Genomic DNA, 19,118 nt, shown 5'->3' with positions numbered 1-19,118 from the left:
CCTACAGAATCTAATACCAGCAATGAGCACAAAATTGCTCTACTCCAGACTAAATCCTTTTTAACTGCATAGCAATTTTTTCTTCTGTAATGCAGACAAGTTTCTAGGGCATAGAGTTTATTTAAAGAGATAAAAAAAATACTGGAAACACTCAGGTCAGGCTGCATCTGTGAAAAAAGCAACAGTTAATATTTCAGGTCAAACACTTTCAGCCTGAAGATTTCTGCAGTTTTTTGTGATTTTCAACCAAGAGTGGAGAGGAAACAAACAAGGTGATGGGAGAATGAGAGAGAAAGATGAAGGCAAATGTCTTTGAATAAAAAAAGTCACTCAGACCAACAGCTGGGGGAGGGAGAGATAAGAAGATTCTCACTGAAAAAGCAGATGATTTTTGGGTGAACAGTAAAGAACAAGGAAACAACATAATTTGCAAAATGCTCAAAAGAGGCATTGCTAAAGTAAGAAGAAGAACCAAGAATAAAATTTAAAGAGGAGGATTACAGTATCAATACAGCCATTTGACCAGGTTAAATGAGTCAAAGCATAGCCAAGATTGGGCAGCACAGTGCCACAGCTAGTAGAGCCGCTGCCTCACGATTCCAGCAACCTGGGATCAATCCTGATTCAATGCCGTTTATTTGCAGTTTGCACGTTCTCTCAAAGATATACATGTTGGCCACTGCAAATTGCCCCTAATGTATGGTTACATGTAGAATCTGCGGAGGCAGCTGATGGGACATGGGGATGTTAAAAGTGGAATTAGTGTAAATGGTGCTTTATCATCTGCGCAGACTACAATACAACTCCTGTAAACCTGCCGGCCAACTATTTGGAAATCCTGATGGCTCGGCAAGACTTTATTAAGGCCAAAATGCAAATGTGATCAATGTAATACGCTACTGGATACGCTAATGGCCTTGTTGACAAGAATATGTATTCCAGAGACAAAATGTAGAGCTGGGTGATGATTCTGTGTTTGATCACTAGGAGACTGTAGCAGTAAGTGAAATGTGACAGAGGTTGGCAAGTTTTGCTCCCAGTAGACAGGCAGGATGGGAGATACAAGGAAGAAATAAAATGAGACAATTGGGATTGCTGCTTGCTAAGCAGCAGCCATATGCCTCACTGTTCCTATCAGACTATGCCAAGAACAGCACAGAGAGAGGCTGAAGGATAATCCATCAAGATGTTAATGTTAGAAATTTAGTAGAAAAACTACGTGCTGAAGGACTCGTGATTGCAGAATGGACAACAGTGAAAAGAAGGCACAATGATGGATGATATAGGTTTATGAAGAAAAGGGAAGTAGAAGAGGGCATGTGGCAGGAATGGCAGTCAAATACTAACAGACACATGGAAGGTTAAGTTACATGACAGATACAAATACAATTCTTTGAAGTGCATGGGTCCATGTTCCTTGACTTTAAATAACTTTTCTTATAAAAGCTCATGTGGATTACTGCTTCCACTGATGAGTTAAAAATTGTTGTGCTAATGCAAACAGATTAAATACTTCAGATCTAGAAGTTGCAATAACAAAGTGCTGCTCCAAATATTAACAATAGAATCCAAGGCCATTTAAGCAGAAATGTTCAAGAGTTTTCGATTAATTTAATGGGTTAGTGTGTCCCAGGTTCCTCTAGGAAATGCATTTACTATGTTCTGTATTAATGTTCAGTTCAGTCATTTCTCAATTTGCCATTACAAAAAAAAAATCCACTTTTGTATGCTTTACCTATAATACAAATGGTGCCATAAAGGATACACATGTGGCTTTAGTTATAAAAAGTTCATGTCCCGTAACACTCAACTTTTGTGAGTTTTCTGGGTTGGCACAAAGGCAAGAGATAGTTTCTTCCAACCTTTTTTTTTAAATAAAAGCTGTTACTTTTTATTTCATATAACTCTTACCTTTTGCATATAAATGCTTAAAAGAAGAGAAAAACTATGATTTGTACCATTTTATTTCTTTTGTGAAGGATTTTTTTTCTTTTAACCAAAACAAATGTAGAAAAAGGATATATATTCTGTGCCAAATGTAGTAAGTAGAAATACCAATAAAGAGCTAGCAAAGAACCTCTGGATCACTGCCCATGCTTCAGTGTGAGTAAGACACCCTATTTATTTTGTGGTGAGTTTGAGGAAATGGGAACCCTTATGACTAATGGCTGACTCTCACAGGAAACAGGAAGAAATTCTGATTAGGATCAGACTCACACCACAATGTTGACTACCAGCTCAAAAATTTGATAACCCTGATGAGAAAGAGTGAACAGCAGCTAGCAAAATAGGAAAACTATCCTTGCTATACTGCAAAATAATAGAGGCTTTACTGGATATATTTTATGAAACTGCCTAGGACGCAACCAATGCAACAATGACCTGTAATTTTGCACTGCTAGTTTCCTAAGCTCTGGGTTTGCTCTCAGTTTATGCCAATATGATATGGGAAATACAAGTCCTACATGCTCCCTTTTGGCAGCCTAAATGTACTGAGATAACTTTTAAGTTACTATAGATTTCAAAATTAGATGCTGCAAGTTGAAATATACATGTCTTTTGCAGCACATTAATAACTTACAGGTCCACCCCAGGTTATGAATGGCCAATTTATGTACAGCCCTTACATACAAATGAACGTTTGGGAGAGCAGCAGGGTGGATTTGCCGGCTTCTGGGGGGCTGCAGGTGACCGTTCTTAACGCTCACTGGAATTTGCCACAGAAGAATACATTCTAGTTAACACGTTGATGTCCATTTTGCAAATCCCATGTAGAGACATGCTGCCCAAACCAGCAGCAGTGTCCTTTTTAAAAGCATAAATCAGTAGCATTTAAGACTTCATCTGCAGTAAAATCTTTTAAAAGAATATCATTATTAGCCCAAGAAAAGCTTGAATTAAATTTGTCAATATCAGCTTTATTATTAGGAAAGGCAAAACAAGAATTAAAATGTTTCTCCAGGTTATCTATTCCTATGGGACAACCCACCTCTGCAGGCATCTTCTGCCACGTGGGAACTTGGTTTGCGGCCGCATTTCCAACTTGCAAACTGTTCAGGTTACAAGCAGTTCTCAGGAATGGAACCCTGCCGTAACCTGGGGAAGACCTATATATTTGGCTATACTTGCTTCAACAGATAATAGATTCAGCATTTTCACTAATATGAATAAAACTAATGCTTCCACGCACTTCTCCCCAACTCCTTTACTCTCTCTTCTGCTTGTCATGACTGATGCTAAGACTACAATTTCCATGCTATCAATAATGTCTCACTCAACCTAAACAATAAATATCAACAAGATATTTCAGTGACAGGGGTACTTTGATCACATTCAAAACAATTTGACTTCACTTAATTTCTAGACACAGAAAAATGATCAGTGCCAGGAAAGCCTCTTTAAAATTATTTCTTGCAAAGCTATGCAGAAGACAATTGTCTCAGCTGAAGTGAACACATGCAGCGAAGGCCAAGGGCTGAGCAGCAGCCTAGCCCTGCTCTGCATGGTGCAGAATTAAAGCACATGATGTATTTATCTAATAAATCTAACTTCTTAATTCTGTTTGTCTTAATAACTGAAAACTTTAGCCAATAATAAAGTTTGCTCAATTTAGTTTCCTTTTTAAAAAGCAGGCTCTGAAAGTTAAGGGGAAGCCAAAAAGATGCCAGGGAGTAGGACCAGAACATGGAAGTCCTAATAACCCGAGCAGCAGGTCCCCAATATATTTCTTGGGTGCATTATTTGCCAAGCTGCTCACCAAATTAACAGGCTGGCCTGCAGCCAAGCTGGATAACCAGTAGCAGAAAGCTCCAGCCACAAGTCTGGTGATTAGGGCTTAGAGGGGGTAAGGTCAAGAATCTTGATGCAACAGGGAACAGAAGGAAGAAATGATATTGTGGTGGAAAATGGGAGGTGGGGGAGGGGGGAGGCAAAGAGATAATGGCGGATTAAGGTTGGGGGACATTGATGACTGGAAACCTGGGTGCAGGCAGTAAGAGTGAAATCAGATGGGCCAAAGAATGTTCAGGACCCAAATGTGTGATCCTACTGCATCTGGCCCACAAAGAGCCTAAGAAAGGGCACTTATCTTTTGGAGTTTCCACCTCCTAACAGCTGGACAGTAGAAGCTGCATTCAAATACAATCACAACATGTCCTGTTGGTAATGTAAAGGCAAGAGGGACAATTTCACTATTTGACAGTTTCACACATACCTGCTTCCCAAATCCACCTCCCTCAACTCCATCGCCATTGATGCCCTCTCTAGCCTGTCATGGGTAACGGGAAGAAAGGAGCATAGGCTTTGTTAATACAGAACCAGTAAATTCCTAAAAAAAATAGAAACCTGAGAGCCTGAATATTGGTAGTGAGAACATGACTAAAGGTTTCCATTTAAGGGAGTGAATTTGCAAGTCACAAAACTAAAACCTTGCTCTCATACAGTGGCCTAGAAAATCATTTGCTCTCAAATAGAAATGTTACAACAGTGCTCCACTTGTCCCTGCACCATTTTAAAATGGTGCCTAAGGACTACAATCTTTAATAATGACTTTAATGCAACAAATGCAGATGTGTTTTGTTTCCAGGTGGTGCAGCCTAATAAAAGCTCCATTGAATCGTGTGGCCGGGAGGCTGGCTTGCGTTCTGGTCAGCTGCATTTGGCAGGAGGTGACAGCAGACTGACTTCCAAGTGGGAGATACAAATCAAAGTAGAAAGTAATATCAAGAGCTCACAAGATGTGTGAAAGAGAGAGCTTTGATGGATGAAGGGCCTTTTATCTATGCTGTTTGTCACTACAACTTTTTACTGAGATACAGGCCGTCCCCGGGCGATGAACGGGTTCTAGTTTTACAGACGTCTACAAGTTGATTTTGTCCACAAGTCAGAAAATATGGTAACCACACCTCCACAGAATTATAATGAATGACATCAAAGGTACTTGAGACTAATAAGAACAATTACTATAAGTGATTAGATAGAGGAAAATAATTCTGCCGCTTGTGGGAACAAATGTATGTACATCAGACTTCTGAAATTTTTAATTTTATGGGAGTTCGTTGGTATGTAAGGAGTGTCCATAAATCAGGCGTTTATAACCTGTATACTGCTCTTAATTGAAATGCTGACTATTCAGGCATCAGGTCTCCATATCCTTTACAGAAAGTGGCAAGTACATTTACAGAATCTTTTGGACAGAGACAAGGGAGGGAGTGATGTGGAAGGCGCATAAGGGACAGGGAGACTGCGGAGATTTTATGCCTCCTCTGCAGACCCCAAGTCATGGGACTTGGTTGTATCAATATTCATCAGGTGGTGGACCCTTTCTGGATTCCACAGGCATTGACCATAAGAAAGATCCTTGCATGGTTTACCACAATATAAGCTTTGATGTGGAAGCACCTGTGATTAATAAGTACTCCAGGGCAGCCTGAAACACTACATGAGCACCGCCTGCCATCTGAACCTGCAGGAAACCCACGTTCCCATTCTCTCTCATTTCTTCTGAAGGAAAAATGGAGGAAATTATTTTGCCTATCGAGCATCAGTGGCGACAGTAATACATGGTGAATAACAAACTTCAATATATGACATACACCAGCTGCAGCCACCCAGAATGATCCTGTGGCTTGTAAGTATAACAATGACCTTGAACTCAACTGGCAGGACAGCCCAGAGATAGGCATAAGCTTGGAGTTCCGATCAGAGAGGTTGTAGGTCAGTGTGATGACAGCCTTAATCTTATCCTCTCTAGAGACTGCTCCCTGAAGAGAGAAGATAGGAACAAAGGTCCCCATAGACTCTTGGAGGATAACATTTGTGACAGAAGAGATTCTATGACACTTCATTCTTGTCCCTATACATGCCTGTGTTCTAGGTCCAAGTCTTCTAACCAAACTAGGGGGAGCACTACACCATACATCTATTACAATGCATTTCCAAGTTCCAAAATGCTAGAGCTTAGTAGGGGTCTCAGCAGTGATTATGATTAAGTGTAGAATGACCAGGCTGCCTTCAGATTGTCCTACAGCAGACTTCAGAAAGTTGCACCTGAGGACAGCAGCTGCCCTTTAAATCATGCTGCTGCACAGCAACGTGAGTAATGTTGCTCACATACTATCACTGAAACTTATCCACCAATACTAGAAAAATAGCACTGCATGAGTAACGTTATCATAGTGTCCAATACCATAAATGTAACACCTGTGCAAGTGTGATTCATTGCAGGAAGTGCCCAGTCAAATACCCAGAATGATGCAAAACAGCAGGGAAATGGTAGACATTTCACTCCAGGGAAAATCCATTTTTATTTGCACCACAGTGAAAAACACAACATTAGGTAGCTGAACTTCAAAAGCTCAGCTTCTCTATTTCTTACATCCTTTTTGTCATTTGTTAACTTCATAACTAGTCCATTTGGTTTTCAACATCAGCAGCATGGATTTTCTCAGCAGCGATAGAGGAAATTGTGGGAGATGCAACTATAGGTAATAACAAACTTACAATTCCACAGAGAAAACACTGAAGACAGAATAGCAAATATATCCACGATAGATTGCCTTATTACCTATAAGGCAGCCAAATCAACAACCTCTTCAATTTTCATAACATCTTTATTAATGTTTTTAATGTAGAAGATGCCTTGCACAAAATAACGTGATAACTAAAAGGTAATGAAAAAGTGAGAAAAGATGATCATGAGTATGGTCAAAATGTTGGGTTTCAAAAAGATTTTAGAAAATGCTGGGAGTAAATCAGCAATGTTGGAAGTTTAACAAAACAAGTTCTGATGTGTGTGGCTTTGAGATAACTGAAGTCAGTGTTACCATTTGACGGAAATTCATAGGGGGCTAGAACTTGGAGAGCAACAAAAGTAGACAGCCAATTGAGGTTGGAAGAAGTAGAATATAACATGAGGACAGCAATTTTAAATTAATTGTTGAGGGACAGGACACCAGCAAAGTCTGGCAGGCACAGAGGTTGAAAGGTGAATAGAATTTGGTGTGAGATGAGCATGGTCAAAGATATTGTGGATGAACTGGCTTTGGTAAAGGGTTATACTCACGCAGCTGGTGACAAGGAAATAGAAGTTGTTGAGTTGAAATAACAAACATAAGGTTTCAGTGACAGTGAAGATGAATTACATAAATAATGGTAGGAAAATGGAAGTACACTGACTTGGAAATGGAATGCGAGCTTATTGTCACTCAACTGGGCTATGCCTTATGACCATCTGAAGAGTGTCTAAATTTTGAGCAAACATATGGAACTATTAGGCCTTTCATTAAGAACAAAGACTGTACTCTTTTCATCAGAGTAGATACAGTTAAGAAATCTCCTAGATATGTTCAAAATGATGAGAGGCATCTATTTAGTAAACAGAGAAAATATATTTCCACTTCTTGGTAGGTCAGCACTCAGAATACAAATTGTAAGATCATCAGAAAAACCAAGCAGGTCAAGTTAAGAGAACAGTCAGGGAAGCAGAATCTAGGAGCTTTTAAAGAGAAGTGGTAAACAGGCAAAAAAAAGTTGACAAGAAAAGGGTAAAGGAATGGGAGTAAATAGATTACTCCTTCAGTGAGCCGACATAGCAGCAGAGGACAAGTTTTCAACTGTGCCATAAAATTCTATAAATACCATGATTCCTTACTAACCTACATCAGCTTCTGCACCAAAAAAAAGGGAGTTTAAAATTGCTTGAGGCACTTGCGACATCAAACAATTGCTCAGAACAAGCCTATATCTAACCATAGGGCAGTCAGACAATTTTTTCCCCTTTGTCTTCAGAGAACACCTGGTAGCTTCAGAGTCCTAGTGTGCTTTCTGAATTGTAGCTGAATCTATTCTGCAGGTGTACTCATCCTGAAACTTTGAGGACTTCACAATAGTGCTGCATAATGGTCACAAACTAAGATTTGCCAAAGGGATTATAATTCAGTTACTTCCTAAAAAACATTCCTCACAATTTTGTGGTTGCTGATTAGCTTGAAAGTGGAAAGTAAGATCATCATGCTTAGAGTTAGCAGAACAGTAGCAGAACAGGAATTTGGATCTGTTTTAATTACCAAATATGCTAGCTGTAAAGAATAGTTAAGAATAACACTGTATATTATTCTTGCTCCAGCACAGAGGTTCCCAGACTGATTTTTTTAACTGAAACTTTGAAAACCGATGCCCCATGTAGGCCCCCTCTATGAGTCTGGGGGCAAAATTGACTTCTGCATTGGCAAGGGAATCGCAGTACTTATTAATGTACCCTTTGCTTCAGATGCAGGCAGTAAGCCAAGCTTGTGGTGCCACCTCATTTAAATGATTTCAGCATGCAGCCAGCACTAACGATGATGTTGAATGAGTGCATACACAGCAGGACGAACAAACTGGAGAGTGATTAGCGCCACTTCACCCAGTCAATGTTACTTAAAGGTAGCCTTCGCCTCTCATTAGCATTATGGCTGTAAGGAAGTAACTGAATGCATTGTGGAAGGCACCCAAACCTGGAAAATAACAGAACCACATCCTGGGTGTTTTGAGGAGATAATGAATGCACTGGTTGTCATCTTCCAAAATTCCATAAATTCTAGAATAGTACCCACAGTTTGGAAGGCAGAAGATGTAACACCACTTTTTAAGGAAGGAGAGAGAGAGAGAGAGAGAGAGAGAGAGAAAACAAAATAAAACTTTAGACCACTCCAACAGTAGTACAGAAAAGTCTGGAATCATCAGCATACTTGCATCATATAAATGAGGAAGCACTGAGAAAACGTTAATATGAGACTAAGAAAATAATAATAGGTTTGAACAGTCAACATGGGTTTAGTCATAAGAGTCATACAGCACAGAAACAGGCCCTTTGGTCTATCTCATCCATACTGACCAAGGGTGCCCACCTAAGCTAGTCCCATTTGCCCATATCCCTCTAAACCGTTCCTGTCCGTATAATTATTCAAATGTCTTTTAGATGTCATTACTTTACCTGCCTCAATTACTTTCTCTGGCAGCTCACTCCTAGATGCACTAATCTGTGTGAAGAAGTTGCCCTTCAGGTCCCTTTTAAATCTTTCCCCTCTCATCTTAAACCTATACCTTCTAGTTTATAGTCATAGAATCATAGAGAGATACAGCATGGAAACACATCCTGCTACTGTGGACCATCAGCTCATATTCCCGACTAATAAGTGAGTCAGCTGGTGGACCATCAGGAGTTCTGAACAATTGGATGTTCAATTATTGGAGTTTTAGTCGTAGCGTCAGTCATACAGCATGGAAACGGGCCCTTTGGCCCATGGAACCAGAGTTCACAGCTTCAAAATAAGAGGTCAGCCATGCAGGACAGAGAAAAATTTCTTCACCCAAAAGTATTAAATCTTTGGAATTCCCCACCAAAGAGGGCTGTGGATACTCAGTCATTGAGTATCAAAGACAAAGACTGATTAACTTAATATCCAAACATCTATGGTATTAGAATAGAAAGTGAGGAATGAGATAAACTATGAACACTGAATAGCAGTGAGGGACTGAATGGCCTACTCTTGATCCTCCTCCTAATATTCTGACATTCTTACGTAACATGGGAGCTGGTAACCTCCGCCACTGCAAACTGAACTGAAGGCGTAGGTAAGGAGCTGAGGAGGAAGAGAGATGTGCCCTTTCCACCAGGTGACACTATGGATAAACTCTAATAAGACTGTGGAATCAGATGAAAGCTACAACTAATATCAGGAGCAGGTGCCAAAGAGCTGGGTACAAACTTACCCATCACAAGGAAAACAGTTACTGATGCAATGTTATTTTTTTTTGTTTAAGGATTTAGATAACCATGCCAAGGCCAGCATTTATTGCCCTTGAGGAGGTGATGAGCTGCCTTCCTGAATCACTAATGGAGGTATTTCCACATTGTTATTGGGTAGGGACTTCAGGATGTTCAGCCTGGAACAATGCAGGAATGGTGATATACTTCTAAGTTAGGAGGCCATGAGACTTGGAAGGGAACCCGCAGGTGATGAAGGCCATAAAACTATAAGTAGGACCAGAGTAGGCCATTCGACTCCTGAAGCCATAAAGATCATAGCAGGTCCAACTTTCCTCCCATGCACTTTCCCACCCCATCCCTATTACCTTTCATTTCCTAGCTGATCAGCTTTGAATATAATTGAGGATTTAATCTTCACAGCTTTTTGAGGCAAGGAATTCAAATACTCAATCCCTTGAGAGAAGAATTTCTTCTTCATTTTAAGTCTTAAGTGGGCACTTCTTTTCCTAAAACTACACTCTCTGATCCTAAACCCTCCCATAAAGGGAAGCATCTTCTCAGCATTTATCCTGGAAAGCTACTAAGAATCTTAAATATTTTAATAAGATCACTTCTCATTCTTCTAAACCTCAGTGAGTGCATACCCAACTGGTTCAACCTTTTCTAGTAGGGCAATCCCTCCATGCATGGGATCACCCTGCTGAACCTTATCCACACTGCTTCCAATGATAATATATCCTTCCTTAAGCAGAGAGACTAAAATTGTAGGAAGGATTCTACTTATGGTCTCAGAAGTACCTTGCACAGAGTAAAACTTCCATATGTTTATACTCCCAACCCTTCGAAATAAAAGCCAACATTTTGTTAACCTTCTTGATTACCTGCTCTACCTATATGCTAGCTTTCTGTGTTTCTTGAATGAGGACCTCCAAATCCCTTTGTGCTGCAGTTTCCTCCATTTAAATACTATTTTTTTATTCTTCTCTCCAAAGTAAACTGAACATGTTTCTACATTATACTCAATTTGCCAATGTTTCACCCACTCACCCAACCTAGCAATATCTCTCAGTAAACTGTCTATATCTTCCTTGTGGCTCATCTGACTCGCACGTGCGCCATTCACAAATTTGGTGACAATACATTCACTTCCCATGTGCTTGTTCCCCTTGTTTGTCTTGGTGGTAGCGTTTGCAGGTTTGGGAGGTACTTTTGGAGCATCCTGGAAAGTAACTGCAAGGCATTGGTTTAGATGGTACACAATGCAGCCACTGAGTTCCACTGGTGGAGAGAATATATGTAAATGATGGTTGATGAGGTAGAAATCAAACAGGCTGCTTTGTCCTAATGGCTTTGAGCTTCCCAAGTATTGGTGGAACTGCATTCAACCAGACAAATATTTCATAAAACACTGAAATATACCGTCGGGACAAAAAGCCTTTGGTGAGTCACAGCCAATGCCAGTCACATAGGATACCTAGCTTCTGACCATGAGATGGACTATGACCTCATGATCTACCTTGTCGTGACCTCACACCTTATTGCACTGCACTTTCTCTGTAGCTGTGACACTTTACTCTGTACTGTTATTGTTTTTACCTGTACTACATCTATGCACTCCGTAGTGACTCAGTGTAACTGCACTGTGTAATGAACTGACCTGTACGATCGGTTTGTAAGACAAGCTTTTCACTGTACCTCACTACAAGTGACAATAATAAACCAATACCAATACCAACTCTTACAGCCACAGAATTTATGTGGCTGGTCCAGCTGAGTTTATGATCAATGATGATCTCCAAGATGTTGATGATCATAGACTTAGAGATGGCAATCCCAATGAATGTCAAGGGTTGGTGGTTGGACTTTCCTCTTGTCAGAGGTGGTGATTGTCTTGTATTTTTGTGTCATGAACATTACTTGCTACTCATCGGCCTATGCCTGAATACCATTTAAGTTTTGTTGCATGTAAAATGGATTGCCCTGTTTGTTGAGGAGTTGCAAATGGAATTGAACATCATGCAATCATCAGTGAATAACCCCACGGTTATTCGCAGGCACGGTAGTGTAGCGGTTAGAGTAACGCTATTACAGCGCCTGTGACCCAGGTTCGATTCCGGTCACTGTCCGTAAGGAGTTTGTACGTTCCCCCCGTGTCTGCGTGAGTTTCCTCCGGGTGCTCCAGTTTCCTCCCACATTCCAAAGACATATGGGTTAGGAAGTTGTGGGCATACTACGTTAGCGCCGAAAGCGTGGCGACACTTGCAGGCTGCCCCCAGAACACTCTATGCAAAGAGGTGCATTTCACTGTGTGTTTCGATGTACATGTGACTAATAAATAAATCTTATCTTATACTTCTGATCATATCATGGGAAGGAGGGTCATTGATGGTCGCGCCAAAGACACTACCTTAAGGAATTCAATTCCACTGCCTTGATGCCTCATTCTACGAAATGCTACCTTGATGTCAAGGACACATTGTTGTCGGTCATTTGCGATATTGTTCCACAAATGCAGTCTGACATTCAATTCCTCAGCCTCACGTAGATGCTCAAAGTTACTGCGATCTTCCATCACGCACAGAGGGGAAAAGAAATACAGCACCATCTACTGCTATCACTTGGTGATACAATAAACGTAAGCATTAAGTTCAGAAGTCAGCATGGAAGACAACCACCATGCAGGCATGCAAGTAGCTCAAATACACCTTATTACATGAACCCACAGAATGTTGCAAGGAGTCTTGTAATAAAAATAACAACAAACTAATGAGGTCAGCATAACCCAACATGATAATCAGACAGCATCCAAAGCACATTATTTTGACCTTCAGTCTGGTTATGATTAGAATGCTGACCTGCTTTCAAGAAACACTTCAAGCTTCTTTCTCCTACAGCAATCTTTGTAATATGCAATTTGGAATCCATCTGCTAGAAAAGTGGTGCCAACAAATCCATGATTGGATCAAAATAAATAAAACCTCATTAAGATAGCATATAGTGGGCATGCAATCATGTCCAGAGTGCCTGATATGGTTCTCTTCCAGTGTGTAGTACACTATTGACCTACATGTTGGAGGATGGGAAAATAACACCATCGCAACACCTGAACTTTGAGCAAGTAACTTGCTAAATGCATGGGGCATGAAGTTTTCTCTGTATTGAGTTTGTAACTGTTTATCACAAGGAGAAAACAAAAGAGATGTTGCTGTACCAAGCCTACCAATAAGATGCTGGAAGAGATTCTCAAAGCCTTTGAGAGTCTTAGCAACTCTCCACACAACAGCCAGATTCAAGTTTTCCCAAGAGATGTCAAGTGAGTGGTAACCCTACAACATAGACTCGACTGAAACTGCTGGGTTTAACTTCACAGATCTGGGGGGGCTCACACATTACTTGCGGAATTTGAGATGGAGGATTGAAGGAGTATAAACCATTACAAATAATGTCCTAATATTTGGATAAAGACATAGATTGCTGCATTGGCAGAAAAAGACTATAATAGAAAGATGAGAGGCTTAATAAACAGATGCAGGGAGATAAAATTTAAGTACAACATTCAGAAACAAGGTCAAATTTGGCACAGATAAGTTCTTCTCTATTAATTTCAATGGAGTACAGCTGCAAGGTTAAGCATAGGTACTACTAAACAAATTTTTTGAGAGTTTATTTCAATGGTTTGAGTTTCTGAATGCTTTTGTTTTATAAACAATTTAATTTTTAAAATATTTTTTAAAACAATGCAAGTAGTTTTTATTTTTAAAGTATTTGGCAATTTCAATAAATGGCTAAACAGGGAAGTAAGTGAATTAGCCAGCTATCAAAGCTTCTTGGCCATTTCATTGCTGAAGCCTTGCATCACAGAAGGCTCTGTCAATTACAAGATTTACCACCCTATTCAATGAATGGTTTATTCTCAGTTGCAAGGATTTGTGGGTTGATCCCTGCATGAACCATTGAAATAAGCCTGCCACATCAACAACTGCCTCATGCAACATGCAGCAAGTCGGAGGTTACTGCTCCACCTACCAGAATTGCTGCCTGTGGTAGATCGCTGGTTACAAATTTGATTGGCACCGAACTGTTTTGTTAACAGCCCAACACAGAAGCAGGCTATGAAACATTCATTTTTAAAACTACAGGGTGATAATTTACCATGATGCATTACTATTTGTTCAACTATCAAATACCAGTTTGCATTTCTCTTCTTATATTCTTGAAGCACTTATGCTTACCCAACTTATGTCAGCATACGTGGTGGGTGGTTAAGATACAAAGTTATAGCTATAACATTACAGCTGGTAAAGAAGTCACTGCTTAAAAAAGAAGAAAGTCCCCTGCTTTCCAGTGAACAGAGATTAGCAGCGTCAGAGTCAGTTCTTCCAGAGGGAAGATATCTTTTTTCCCCAAAAAGCAACTCACCAATACAATTAGCTCACCAATACAATTAGTTTCACTTGCATTATCACTTCTATCTTCAAGCTTTTTGCACTACGCAAGTTTAATTCACAAAAGAACCACAACAGCGAAACAGATTTCAATTTTGAAGTCAGCAGTAAGAAAAATTGTACAAGGTGGGCTCACTAAGCCACATACACAAGACAAAATAAGCCAACTTCAGGAATGGGATTTCCATGGTAAAGGCACATTTCATGTATGGGCAGCAGACCAATACTTTTTTTTGTGCAAGGATAATCTACTGCAACATTCTACAGAGTACAAGATGTCCCAGGCAGCGTATGAAATAGATACCTGCACATCTGACCTGCTGACATTACTATTGGGGTCAGGATGGCAGTGATGGTTGAGAAAGGCTTGAGAGAGTGTATACAGCAAGGGAAAGAAATTGAGGATCAGGTCAGGTCAATTCAGGTCAGTAGGTGAGCATTATGATTAACTGTCAGGATGGATTTAGCAACAGGTTTGTGGTCAGATAGCAAGGTACCCTGAGGGAAGGTCACAGCTAGGAGTAATGTTTTAAATGAAAATACACCTACCTGCATCTGGTAATCAGCAAGAGACTCTACATACAGGGACCAACTCAGGCAGATCCCATTTGTTTCCCCAAAGCAGGCCTCACATTCAACGTGAAGGCTTGCTTCAACACAAATGGTCTATCTGGACCTTGGGCATGCAAGTGAATTTTGGGAAATGGAGTCCAGGTATCCGTTAGCACATCAGATGAATGGAGCACTTGGAAGCTAAACTTCTAACTTCAAGACAAAAGTGGTAACATGATCAGTTCACTACAGAAATTTTGTTATAACATCCTGCAATTGAATTTCAGGTGCAAAATTCTTAGCACCTACATGAAAAAAAACTGAATTCTGACAGTGCAAAATATCAATCAACAATTATACCAAATGTTTAACATCCTTCTTTCGATCACCATTGTATGGGATGAAGCTCCTTTTCTTCCTTCATCTCCATCCGGTTTTTAAGCAATTGCTTTAAATAGTCTTCTTGTCTTATGGGTCTCATCCTGTTCAACTGATCCCTGGTTCTCTCCCCACACCAGCAATTTCTGTCCTTCAAGTTTTGTTTCATTAAATAGTGAAATTTCATTGTATTTGAATATTGCTTTTAAAATCCTATTGTCCTAAATAGCTCAACTCCTTCACTAAACAAAAGGCATCTGATCCACTCCTGTACACTATGTATCCCACCATGCAAGTTTCAGATCAATCCTCATTTGTAGCATGAGACCCAATGTAACAGTATAAAACTAAATGGTTATGTGGCTTTGTAGCCCAAAAGGATGTTCAGTGCAAGAACAAAAAGAACAATTCACCTACAGTTTAATTTCAACTTGTTAGGAGCAATTCAGGTTAGTGGTCAGGAATGATTTCAGTTAGTGCCTATAGTAGCAATAATAACAGTTAACATAATTTGCAAATGACCCCCAGATTCTGAGAATATTTGGCAGACAGCGGAAAATGCTTTACTACAACAATGGCATAACATGGAGGAACGTGGCCTCTAAGATTTTCTATAGGTCTTGGTGGAGGAGGTGGAAAAGAGAGAGATGACCAGATCATCTTCCAAACAAATCTGGATATATCATCAAGATCAGCAAATGTTTCATCAAATACTAATCAATCACATTACTAGCAACACACGATATGGCACACCCCTTTTATTCATCCATCAACAATATCCATTAAACAACATTCATACTAACGTTCATTAGCTCCATCCCCAACCTCGCATGCAATGCTGAGAAAAGCCACCCACATGTCAGTTTGCAACACAATAACAGCTTTATCATCATGACAGGCACATCAACCAAACAGATTGTACAAAACTCAATGAACACACTTCCATCTTCAAGAACAAAGTGCAGCACAACAGTTGGTAAAATCAGCAGTTAACTTAGGTGGGGGCTGTCCTTCCATCAGGGAGGACATTGTACTCGCCAACATTGGAACAGCAATGGCCAGTGGTGAAGTTGAAGCCATAGAAACAAGGTGGAATTGTCATTGTAAATCTTCTCCTCCCGTCCCACCTGACCCTTGTCCCATATTTTTCTTATGAATTACAAGTCGCAGAAATTGCAAATATATAACTCTTACTATCTTAACCCCTCAGCACAATCCTACCCATTGTGTATTTCTCTTTGTATACGCATACTGTATGCCATTTTTGAACAGAAGTGACACTCCTGATACCCAAACTGTGCCTACAATGGAACCAAATGTTCCATCTAATGATTCCTTTGCACAAAAAAAAAACAACATATCCAGAAAGCAAAGGAACTTTTAAGATAAAATCGAGTTAATTAGTAGGTAAAATGAAAACAGGATGAGCCAGAAGTATTAAGCAAACTTAGTTGACTTCAATTCATTGCCAGCCAGTGGTAGTACCTGACTGTTAAATCAAGCTAACCATTTGGTTAATCTCACAGATGCTTTTACTTTTTCCTTAAGTGGCAGGTATGTGATAAGCAGAGCAGACATGACATAACATATAATAAATAACTTCATACCTAAACAAATCAGCTCTTGCATGACAGGTGCCATTGTATTAATAATTATTCTACATGCAATGGAAAATTAAACTTTTGAAGGTGTAACATAAACTTACATGCCTTTAAGAAAGCAACAGTACCCAAGTGAGTTAAAACAATGTTTTTTTAAAAAACAGACAAGAAGTTGTTAGTGTAGAAATGCTCCTGCATTAAAACAAAATCCTTACCCTTTTTCTTGGTCTACCTCTGGGCTTTTTTGCTCCTGTGGTTTCAGTTTTCTGGAATTCCATGGAAAATATAGTTAACATGCAAACCAAAGAAGGTGTAACTTTTGTTTGCTAATTTATTCATTTTTCACAGAGCCATTACAAAGATAGCTCAAACTTGTACAGCAATTGTAATGCAGCAAAAATGTTTCACAAACCAGGCAATAAATATGGGTGTCCAAAGATAGAAACCAATGGCTGTGTCCTTGAGAGAGTTTGAAAATGGGGAAAAGATGGGGGTGGTGGTTTAGGAAATTGATTCTGTTACCAGAGCAGCAGTAAATGAATAGTAGAATAGAGAATGTAAGTTTGAAAACAGTATTGTAGGAGAATGTAGAATGTAGCAAGGTTGTGAAGACATTTCTAAACAAAGACTTTAAATTAGAATATTCAGAATGGGAGGAAATAGAGGCTGCTGAACGTAAAGGTGACAAATTACCCTGACTTTAAACTGGAGGAGGGCTCCTGATGACATATGTTGAAAATGCCAGTCCTTGAGTGACAAAAGAGATGGATGAGAATTTCAAAGTCAGCATGGGCAAAATATGGACGGAGCTGGTAATAGCCCAGATTTTCCAGTCAGCGGTGAAGAAGAAGCAACCTTGAAAGAATCAGACCTGATTCTTTGGAATTTTCTACCCCAGAGAGCTGTGGAAGTGGAGGTGCACATCCCTCTACTCCCAGCCCATTCACGTCTGTCCAAATGCCTCTTAAACATTGCAATCGTATCTGCTTCTACCACCTCCTCTTAGCACCATGTTCTAGGCATGTCAAAAAAGCCTATACATCTTTAAACTTTGCCCCCCCCCCCTCACCTTAAATATATGCCTTCTAATACTGGACACTTCCATAATGGGAAAAAGACTCCGACTATCTATGGCGCTCATAATCTTATACAAGTCTCTCAGGTCACCCCTCAGCCTCAAACACTCCACAGAAAACCATCCAAGTTCATCCAACCTCTCCTTATAGCTAATAAACTCCAAATCCAGGCAACATTCTGTGGTAAAACATGGAGAAATGAATGGCCCATATTCAATTTTCATTCTAAGCTATGCAAGCTACTGAAGTGCCTTTGTTGATTTCAATCCCCTAGGAGAAAGAAAAATAATCAGAAAGGTCTTCCATTTCTGGTTGTTATCAATTGATTTTTCTTGGAGAATGTTTACTTTCACATGTTGTGTTAGGTTTAGCAAAGATGTTCTTTGGAATTAAATTACTTGTTAATTTTACTTGTTAATAATACTCATTGTCAATGTAGTGTGGTGAGAGGGACTGGCAGACTGCTGGTGTTGTTAAATCAATATTTTGTGGAGAATGAATCCAGCCTAGAATAATAGGAATAAAATACTCTTTCTGCTCGGTACAGGTCCTCCCAGGTTACGACAGGGTTTCATTCCTGAGAACTGTTTGCAACCAGAGCATTTAACTCAGCCATTCAGTATTGCTGCAAACTGAGTTCCCACACGACAGAAGGTGCCTGCAGCCCTGCAGCAGGCAGCAAATCCATCCCACTGGTCTCCCAAACACTCGTTTGTACATACAGGCTGTACGCAAGTCTGATGCTCATAACCTGGGGAGGACCTGTACAAGGATTTCAGTTTACACAAGCCAATCCTCGTCCTAAACAAGTCCATAACTCTACACCAGCCATGTGTTTTTATTTCAGCTGGTGTGAGAAACAGAATTTTCACAAAGGTCAGTCTTCCAAACTTGAGGTCAAATTTTTCAGGAATGTTTTGGTCAGTATAAGTCCCATATTAGGAAAGAGTTTCAGCAACCACTCACACAACTATAATGTCACTTCTTGTGTTCACTTTTGGCAAATGTATGGCTACAGACTGCATGATGTCTCTGTGCAGAAAAGAATAAAAGACATAATTGCACTTTCCACACACCCAGGCAGCAGTTTTACTGGACTTAACATAAACTTAATAAATCATTTTGCTTCTGAATTATAAACATTCATTAAAATATATTTGCCAAAATAGAAAGTTAAATTTAAATGATATATAGCAGACAAAAATAATCTGGACAAATAAAAACAAAAATCATGGAAAAAAGTTAATATAGAAAATAAAGTAACAAGAATGTGGGAATTAAGGAGGTAAAAAGAGTCAGTGAATTTTACAGTAAA

At 39.7% G+C, this 19,118-nt stretch overlaps 1 protein-coding gene across 1 annotated transcript in view; it reads right to left on the bottom strand.

Moving 5' to 3' along the window:
- Positions 1-19,118, bottom strand: part of LOC127580830 (high mobility group protein HMG-I/HMG-Y-like) — a 67,663-nt gene that overhangs the window by 21,767 nt on the left and 26,778 nt on the right. Inside the window, exon 5 of the mRNA XM_052034755.1 lies at positions 16,943-16,993. Coding sequence (XP_051890715.1) covers positions 16,943-16,993 — 51 coding nt within the window. The remainder of the gene's footprint in view (positions 1-16,942; positions 16,994-19,118) is intronic.

Source organism: Pristis pectinata, chromosome 20 (genome assembly GCF_009764475.1).
Source record: "Pristis pectinata isolate sPriPec2 chromosome 20, sPriPec2.1.pri, whole genome shotgun sequence".
Classification (NCBI taxonomy): Eukaryota; Metazoa; Chordata; class Chondrichthyes; order Rhinopristiformes; family Pristidae; genus Pristis; species Pristis pectinata.
This window is presented reverse-complemented; position numbering and strand designations above follow the sequence as displayed.